The following is a 10,129-nucleotide window of genomic DNA, read 5'->3' on the forward strand; positions in this document are numbered from 1 at the left end:
AACTCTTCTAGAAGATCCCACAGAGCAGACTAAAGAATATTGCTGTAGCCGCTTTAATTGTTTTTTAGAGGTGTCGGGTAACTTGGGACCCCTACTGGCATGTCACTTGAAATCCTGAAGTATCCAGCTTGTCCTTCAGAGGGGGCTTCCTGAATTCAGTTGAAGCCTTTCACATCCTATCTGGCAGAGTCTTCCTCTAGTAATGCTGATAATTTCCTTGGCCCAGAAATTGTTACCTTCAGAAAGGAGAGAAGGAGAGAACCCATTTTAAAGGCATGTAGAGTGTGCCTGACCTGAGTCTCATTCTGGTTGGGCTTAAGATAACAATGTCGTTTCAGCCACGGCTGGGGACTCCCTGGTTTTGGAATCAGGTCTCAGCTTTAATTTTCCCTCAAAGCATCTAAGCTTATGTCCCCAGGTTTTTCATCTCTTCTTGATATTTAAGGTATTAAGGAACTCCAGCTATCAGCTTGACCCATAGCAGGCACATGGACTCTAATGACTTCTGCAGGTGGTTTGGGCTATGTAAGAAAAGCTAGTCTTGATCTTAAACTGTCATCTGGATTCCAAGTTAATCCAGGAAAGCAGTAAAAATTAGTAATGTGTATTACATGTCTCTAATACATATGTTTTCCATTATTTGGTCGTCTATGTCCCAGTGTGCGCGTGCACATACGCATACTCCACAATCTTTCAGTTTTTCTAAAATGGGAAGGAAGTGTGGTTCCAAAAGGAAATAATTGGTGTGGCACCTTGAAATCTGAACCCAGTCACGTGTTATGAATGGAATGACTCCAAATACATTAGTAGGTTGTCTTTCTTCCATCTCCTACTTTTTGGGAAAGAAAACACTTTGATGGGAAACAATGGCTAACTTACAGGCATTCAGATTTAATTCTCTAAAGATAAGCAAATGATTTGATAGCCGTTGCTAAGTGGCAGGACTTGTAAAATTGGAGTTAAGTTTCCATGGCGATGGTCTTAAAGAATAGGTAGGATTAGTCAATACACAGCAGAAACCAGCTGTTCTTCTAGTAAGTATGAGAAAGAAGAAAATTAGCTTCCACTGTAATGGAAGAGATCTGTAAGACTTGGAATAAAAAATTCATCATCAATGGATACTATTTTAAAAATTGCAACAGATAACCAACCACTGGAAGTGGAGGAATGATGTCTTTCATTGGCTTTAAAATAGAATATATCATCTGCTTAAGCCTCTTAAAGTTGATAGATTATTAGATATAATAGTTTTAATTTTGGGGGGGTTTAGACCCCAGTGAAAATCTGATGGAGCCCCTCTGCAGAAAAACGCACACACAAATAAAACTTTGCATGCAATTTTAGGGAACTTATGGACCCCCTGAAGTCTGTGCATTAGACCCTAATTTAAGACATCCTGGGTTAGATGATCTCTATAAGTCTTTCCCAGCTTCATAAGTGACAATCCATGTCTCAGTTTGCCCAAACATATCAATGGAATCTGAAGATCAGATGTCAAACTTTGGATTTTCTTCCTCTAGATTTATAACACTTGGCATGCACAGTGTTGAAGTAAAAAGAAAAAAAAAGGAATAGAAAGAATTCTACTTTTAAGTTCAATTCTTTGTCCTGGAGAAGCCAAGTGTTTAATTTTAAAAATCACTGGTTGGCTCTGTATCATCTTCACAAAAAAGCAGCACAGGACTAGGCCTCTGCCAGCAGTCACTCTTCCCGGTCCCCACACCCAGCTCCAGATCCGCAGATGAAAATGCAAACTGAGATGCCACGTTGACTACCCAGCATTCTTCCAAGTTCACACATCTTCTCACTGTGTTGCTCTGAATGTCCAGCTGGGTTTGAAAAGTATTGTCTATTTATACTTCTCTCATCAGTTTTATGCTCAAGTTTCATTGACTCCAAGTTGGAAATGACACCCCAGAATTACCAATCAGAAAATAATTTGCCCCTCTCCCTAAAATAAAGAGCTTTCCTCCTCTTAGGAAGTAAGAATGGAGTGTAGTATGTGTCTGTGTATTTTAAACTCATAATAAGTTACCCCATACACGTCAAGCATGGCTCTCTATGGTTTTCCTGTTCCCTTCTGCAATAGCCTCTAGTTTACCTGCAAGTCCTCTGGCACTCCGTCTAATCCCAATTGGAAATGTACTGTCTCTTTGTATCTGGAATCAAGAACTCTGGAACTAAAGATTGCCTTAGTGTGGAAGGGAAGTGATCGTGATCTCTAGGAATAAGCCAGAGATGTCAGATGTCTCTAATTGTCAGTCTTCACTGTACTTTATGCTCCTAAGGCAAACCCTTAAATTCATAGCTGGGAATCTCTCAATGAAATTAGAAATATTACTGATGAATAGGAGCCAAGCAGTGTTGGCCAAAAAAAGTCTCCTGACCATTTACATGATATATTGGTCCTTTTGACAATTATTCCTTCCCAGTGTTGAAGGGGAAGGGGAGGGCTTAGGTACTCTTCCCCCGACCTGCACTAAAATCTCCTTCTCTTCCAGTTGTTCCCGTCATGGTGATATACTGCATGGAAGGCATACAAGACATAATGTCTGTGGACAAATACTCTACGATATTAACTCTGACAGTGGCTTCAGCCCTTATTGAGCCAATGAAGATTATTTGAGAACTAGAATTGAGGAGAGGACAGGCCATCCCAGCCCCCAGCCCAACTATAGCTCTGCCTAGTGGCTGATGAAGTCCCTCTGCACCCTTGAAAGCGTATTGACAGTTCACACCCTTAAAGCTCATTTCTGTCTTTCTGCCATTGAAGCTTATGGCAGTGTTGCACGTTCTGTTGAATATTTATTGCTTGTGTGTATTCCTCCCTGCAGAGAATGTGATCAATGGGCAGGATTACGAAGTGATGATGCAGATTGACTGTCAGGTGATGGACACCAGGATCCTCCACATCAAAAGCTCGTCAGTTCCTCCTTACCTCCGAGATCAGCAGAGGAATCAAACCAACACCTTCTTTGGTTCTCCTCCAGCAGCCACGGAGGCAGCCCACGTTGTCAGCACCATCCCTGAGTCATTACAATAGTACCCTGGGGCTACGTTGGAAAACTAAGAGTGGGACCTGCCAAATTGGAGAATGGGTGAGAGAAATGCTTCCTTCCGCCTTCTGGGTGGCAAGCAGAGGACTGCCTCACAACAGAGTTCAAGGGATAGAAAGGGAGAAAAAGAAGCTGCTCTGTTTTTCATCATCTGCCCATCTACTTGGAAAGCACTGGAATTCTGATGTAAGGGGAACAGCATTTCTCCACTGGTAAATGCAGCCCTGCATCTTCCAGTGTGTCCTGGCGTGGATTTTGTCTGTACCTTTTTAAATTGCTTTTCCCTCTATATTTGTTTTGTGTTTAAATAGTCATCTTCTTTCAAATAAGCTCCTCTTCCCCTCTCTGCCATTTCACTTATTGAGACAGTAAAGAGATTCTTATTTACAGCTAACAGCACACAGGCGTTTCCACTGATTAGATTTTTCATTAATTTAATGCAAACCCATTGTGGATATTGTGCTTATTGGATAACAAATTTCAAAACCAGAAGGGCCAAAAACATCCCCAAAACAGTCAAAACAATTTGGAGCTTTAGGTAAAGGGAAAATTCCCATTTGGTAAAGTTTATCTTTACTTGGGATTTGCAGTTCACACCTGACACTGCGCATGGATAACTATGTTGGAGGTCAGGGGGTGGGTAGCAAATTTGAGAGACTGAAACAGAAGAGAAGGGTCAGTGATGGGGCTTTGAAAGAGGAGATAGCTCTATTAATACAAATATGTAAAGCCCTGGAAGTTTAATGCAACTGCAGCTTAGGATTAAAGCCACAGCTGCCGTTTATGTTGAGGACTCGAGGCCACTGCCTATTAGCCCACGTACTTATGTCTTCTCTCTGCTAATCTGGTGCACAGGACAAATGCTTCATTTTTATTGTGAATCCCCACCCACTACACACCTTCTATTAATATGATGATACCAAATTCACTTAAGGAACACGTAGGTAACTTTAGACTAAGCAAAAAGAGCTTTTTATCTTGAAAATTGACAAGAATTTATTCCTTAAGACTATGCAGACAAGCAAGCTTGGATTTCTGCTGGGGGAATACATCCCATAATATGGCAATAATTCTCAGTTTGTCCAGTGAGAAAACAGAGAAGGGATTAACTCTTTTGTCCTTCCATGGTAAAAAAAACACAGAAAACACTACTGTATTCACTTACTTTTTCCTGTACTTTGACTCCCTTCTTCTCTCCAGTTTCTACCTTCAGTTTCTAAAGTGAGTCCTTCTGCCCCTCCTGTGAAACTGTTCAGTTTCTCAATAGAACGCATTCTGCAAACACTGCTTCTTACCCTAATTGACTTGCCTCTGTCAGATTTCTTCCACTCCATTTCACACTATATCACTGTCTTCCTTCTTGCAAGAAAAGGAAAGAGAAATTATCTCAACTCCTGAAGGATTACACGCAGCTGGGTAGTTTTCTGCCTGTGAAATTAGGCATGGCTTCTAAATGATTTCAAAGAATCACTGACCCTTCTAACTCTGGGTAGTGATGCCTCTCTGCCCAAGCTAGTTAGATGCTTTCCTAGGAAATCAGTTTAACTTTTGTGAGGGACGCAGGGGGCTCTAACGCTCTGTTGCCTGGGAATCTGCAGCTGCCAGCATTAATTAGCCTTCCTCTTTTCTAACCTCTTGTACAGACTGTTGTCAGTCAGTGCAGCTCTCTCCCTGATTCGGCCATCCTGGGTGATGTTCACGCAAGAACCATTTTCCCTGGGGACCATCTTACTTCTAATGGGGCCAAAGAATGGAAGGCAAATGTGTAGACGACCTTTAGATTACAGGGCAGTCTTCTCCTGGAGCATCTTCTCCTGGCCCTGCCCCCTTCCCATGCTGTTTGAATTAGCCCAGCAGGAGGCTGTGACCGGGGCTAGTAGGCAGTGGCGACATGGTCCTTCTCAAGCTGCTAATCTTCTACTGGAGCGTCGTAGTTCTAACAGTAGATACAAACACTTTATGCATGGAGTGATTATATATGGTGCTTCCTTCCTCTCCTTTGCACTGAATCCCACAGGAACAAACCATCACATGGACTTATTTTTAGCACCTTGATTTTCCTTGATCCCTCTATTCCCCGCTTTTCCTGTGCTCATTTTACCAACGTGTCAGACTGAAGGCTGCAGCTGTGTTAGCCGACCTTCATGCCTCTCTGACGGGTGAAATGTGGGCGAGTGAGGAAGGAGTCATGACTGAAGAGCAGGCAGGTGCCCCCGTCACAACGTTCAGAGTGCCTGTGAAGTGACCGTCAAAGCCGTCTGGAAGCCGAGCCTTCTCTGTGCACTCGCTGCCCCTTCCGCTTCTTGTTGTTACCTGTTCAGAACTGATCTCTCTGAGATGAGGGAACAGGAGTCTCCTCAGGGTAAGGGTTCGGGAAATGAGTGAGAGGCAACTAACAAGTATGAAGAAGTATTCGACTTTTTTACTTGTTATCAAAGCTATTCTTAATCCCTGGGCACAATAGTAGTTTTTACTTTTAGTGTCTGTCTGCAGCAGAAGGCCCTTCAGGAAATGGAAAGTTGCTATGCTGGCTTAAATAAAATAAACTGGTGTTTTGGCTTAATTTTTTTTGTGAGATTGCCTTTTGGGGATTGCAGCCAGGAATTATGGGGGATATGTGTGTGGGTGTATATATATATATATTATTTTAATTTATTACATTTTTAAGTGAGATTTTGCAAGCTTGTGAGAAAATTAGATAAACTCATGGAGGAGGCCAGTCTGCTATTAGATGACTCTGTGCCCTTCGGGCCGCCATTACTGCTGTCTCGGGAAGTGATGGTGGAGACTGCTGGAGACAGTTCTTCTGCCTGGTTGCGATTCCCAAGTTTTAGGCTTAATGGAAGTGGATGTTTCCTGGTGCTAACTATTGAGTCAGATGTCAGGGGCTTCTTGCCCTTGGGCAACTCAGCCAGCAGAACAGGGACGCAGCTCCATTAGAATGTAGTGTAAATGGCCTCCTTCTAAAGTTAGGATTTGTAAAAGGATCGGTCTTGAGACAAATGTATTGCTTGCCATGCTTGTAGTTTAGAAACTTGACCTTAGATTATTGGGTATTTGTGTGTTCACAAGTAAAAAAAACCCTATGATTATAAAAGCTCAGAGCATCTTCTAATTTTTTTGTTAAATGACTACAAGCTGCAGCACAATGCTGGCATTTCTTTGGCTTTTTTTTTGTTAGCAAAAAGTAGCCACGGAGGTATTTGAAAGCAGCAATGTTATATGAGTCATTCTTGAGTGTTCTGAATAAACATCACTTAGAAACAGACAAGGAACTTGGGATTCAAACTGATTTTTCTGTCATTTTTAAAGAGACACCGTCCTGATTAAACCTTCCTGGCTTGAATGTTCCTCCTGGGCGTGGATCCCCAGTAGTCAAGGCAGTGAGGCTCCGACAAGATACTGCTGCTGTGGCATTTAGAATGATTAAAACTGGAGAAATCTCAAGCTCTTGGTGACTTTTGTACTATTTTGTGATTCTTGCCATTTTACTAAGCTTAGGTTGACAGAAAAATATCACAGGGAAAAACTTCTCTTTGTATTTGACTTTCTAAATACATTGCAAGGTTTCAAGTGACTTCCACTTTGAACTACCTATTAGAAGTAACCACTTTTACTGAAGAGCCAGAGCGAGACTTCCTCTCAGTCTGACTTCGTGGAAATTTCCCACCCATGAAAGCCCTCTTTCCACTGCATCCCAATGGGCCGGCCTGGCTTCCTTCCTTTGAAGGAACTGAACTTCAGATGAGACCTTTCATCCTGCTGGCCATTTCTTACAAATTAACCTCTCAAATAACATTGCTTTTTGCCAGAACTGATAAACGCTTGTTAATACCTATGGACCCTCATTCTTTACCAAGATGTGATTTTTGTCCGTCTCGAGTCATTTTAATTTACAGAAATTAAGATCTTTGTTGCTAATGTGAATACTAATGATAACTTTTGCCTTAAAAACAAGAACAAAGTGGCGCCGGCCTGGTGGCGCAGCGGTTAAGTTCGCACGTTCGCTTCTCGGCGGCCAGGGTTTGCTGGTTTGAATCCCGGGTGCGGACATGGCACTGCTTGGCAGCCATGCTGTGGTAGGGGTCCCACGTATAAACTAGAGGAAGATGGGCACGGATGTTAGCTCAGAGCCAGGCTTCCTCAGCAAAAAGAGGAGGACTGGCAGTAGTTAGCTGAGGGCTAATCTTCCTCCAAAAAAAACAAAAACAAAAACAAAACAAGAACAAAGCCTAAAAGAAAAAGAACGAAATGTGAGAAATTTTCATTCCTACCCCTAATAACATTTGGGGGATGGGGCACGGGCAATTCCCGTTTTCTGCTACCCGTAGGGGTTGTGGTTGATTTTTAATTTTCTAGGAAACAGATTCCTGGACTACCCAAAAAGATCTGGCTGGAGTCCAAATGGAACTATGCACATAAAAGAAATGCAGTTTTCTCCTACCTGAAAAAGAAATCAGAGTGTATGCTGTTAACTTAGATTTTTAATGACTAATCTTAAAGTTTATTTTGGATAAGACTAGAACTTTCAGCAGTTTGTTCTAATGTCTGTTCTCTGCCAGGTTATCTGTCAGAATTTATGAAAAGAAGGATGACAAAGGTTTCTTGATAGGAAATTCAGTTCTGTGTATGAATCATGTCATGGCTAGTCACTGTCAAATAGTAGACACCATTCTCAACATACTGGCTTGCTAACTTTAAGCAATAAAGATTTAGCACATTCAAAGGTTTTTAATTATATTAGATTGGGGAACCAAGGAGTAAATAAATCATAGTTTATCATTTGCCAAGGTCAACAAACACCACGCTGTTTTGCCACTTGCCCCAATGAACTTGGTGACCATCAGTTAAATAAACAAACCAGGAGGCTTGGCATGTCCCCCAGCATGATAATCCCAGATAGAGATTAGCAAATTGACTTCCACACCAGAAACCATTTTAACTCACACTGAGCCCTAATTTCCAGGTCAGTCATCTGGATAAGAGATGATGAGGAAATTGAGCTTTAGATGAAAACGACTATGCACGTCTGGCCTTAGAGACACTGGTTTCTTGTTCTTGTCATGTGGGCAAGTATGGTTAGGCTAAGAGCATAGTGCTTCACCCACGGAGCCATTAGAACCCAAGGAGAGAGTGTTAAAGATGCCATTTCAGCAGGACTTTCTTTCTAAGATTGTATCCATGCTAAATTAAGAATGGGTTAAAGATGAGGAGGAAAGATCTACCGTTCTCTCCCTTAATGTTTACGTTGGTTTGCAATACATAAAGAAACAATGACAACAGACTATTTCATGCTTTCAAGCAAGTCTTTATAATACAATACTTCTTCTTTGTCTAAAATTCAAATAAAGAATTTTTAAACTTCTCTTGTTTTGTTCTGAATATAGAAAAAGAAAAAAGACCCAAAGTGAATCTTCAGTTTAAGTGGACAGTAGTGAGAAGGGATGCCTACGACGGTTCTGTGGCCTCTTACTCTTTAGACAAAATTACTGATCTCTGTCCCACTCTTCTCCCCAGCCTGGTTAAGTAAAAGTTTCCTTTATTGTGTCCAGATATTTGAACACAATCTCATCAAGGAAAAAAGATTGTCTGAACACTGATACTTTATCCTTTGACATCAGGAAACTGGATTACTCAGTCTCACCAAAGGCCTCTTCCCAGCTTGGAACGACAAATGTCACCATGCATGAAGCTAGTTACTGCAGACTGACAGCAAAGAATCCATCCAGGAGTAATTAATGCAGGCTTTTGCCGAGCTCCCAGTGTGTGCCTGAGACTCTGCGTTCAGTTCGTTAACTCTGTCATGTTATTTCAGTCCTCCCTACAACCCATTTCCTAAGATGGTTACCTACCTGGTAAGTGGTAGAACCAGTATTTGGACCCAGGCAATTTAGCTCCAGCTCGTGGATTCTTAACCACTATAGTTCCACCTCCCAAGGCTTAGATCCAGCTTAGCTTCCTGCCCTAAAAGAGCTCCGAGTCAGCCTGTGGAGCCAGATAGATAAACATGCAAAATTACAATAACGCCAATGTGCTCTTAGAGGCAAAACTACACTTATTTCGGAAGATACCTTGATAGATGTGTCTAGAAAGTGAGACCCCAAATTCCGTCTTCTGCAGAGAAAGTTAGCAGACAATCAAGGGTAGGGACACTGAGCAACAGAAAAGAGAAAAGGGGGCCAAGCAACATGGCACAGTCTCTGGATGCTGGAGCCTCCAGAGAGGAAGCTCATGAAAGGACCCCCTGGTGGCAGGAGGGGAAAAGCACTGTTCTAGACTGGTGCTAAAATGTAAATCCTCTTCCTTGTGCCCAGAGCTTTGTATCAGCATTGTTTGGGGGAGTAAAAGGAAGGGAGCAGGATTCAGTGTGCTGTAATTAGTGAGGAAAGTGCATGCAGACAGTAAAGCAAGATAATTCATAAACTGAAGAGTCAGTGAAGCAACAGAGGTGTATAGAGAAATATAACCAGAGCCCACCACCACATCCTCATGGGATTGTCCTTTGGAACTTCCCACATATGTGGGATACAGTTGAAGCCAATTTTTGGCTCTCAAAGGATAACCACAACTGACATTTGGATTACACAATACATTGTGCCGTAAAGAGAGGGCTCTTCTATCATATACTCTGCAATTTATCTAACTGTTCTTTTGTTAGAAATTTAGACCGCTTCCAATATTTTGCTTACCATAGGAGATCTGTAGCATATTTCACTCCATCAGATTCATTTGGTATGGTCTGTACAAATGCCTGAAGAGAATCCTTCCTTGCCACACATTGTGCTAAGCATTTACAAGCATTAATTAAACTTTACAGCAGCATCTCTTATAAATGGATATAAGAGATTAAAGAACTTGTCCAAGACAACTAGCACATACTAGAGCTGGGATTTGAAATTAAATCTATCTTGATTTTAAAGCCACATTCTTTCTACTACACTACCTTGCCACTTGGTCTTTAAAGACATAAAGGATGAAATACACAGAGAGGAATAAACCAAGCACACATCACAGGCAACCAGAGTGTGGAGGCCTGTTCAGAAAAGCTAAGATAGCTAAGAGGCAAGGTCCAA

The 10,129-nt window shown here is 41.8% G+C and overlaps 1 protein-coding gene across 7 annotated transcripts in view; it reads left to right on the top strand.

Moving 5' to 3' along the window:
• Positions 1 to 5,619, top strand: part of ATF6 (activating transcription factor 6) — a 200,976-nt gene extending 195,357 nt beyond the window's left edge. For all 7 annotated transcript variants that reach the window (XM_070608318.1, XM_070608322.1, XM_070608324.1 and 4 more), the window contains exon 17: positions 2,835 to 5,619. In XM_070608318.1, the coding sequence (XP_070464419.1) occupies positions 2,835 to 3,043 (209 nt within the window). In that variant the 3' untranslated portion in view covers positions 3,044 to 5,619. The remainder of the gene's footprint in view (positions 1 to 2,834) is intronic.
• The last annotated feature ends 4,510 nt before the right edge of the window (positions 5,620 to 10,129 follow it).

This window comes from Equus przewalskii, unplaced genomic scaffold (genome assembly GCF_037783145.1).
Source record: "Equus przewalskii isolate Varuska unplaced genomic scaffold, EquPr2 ChrUn-6, whole genome shotgun sequence".
In the NCBI taxonomy this organism is placed as follows: domain Eukaryota; kingdom Metazoa; phylum Chordata; class Mammalia; order Perissodactyla; family Equidae; genus Equus; species Equus przewalskii.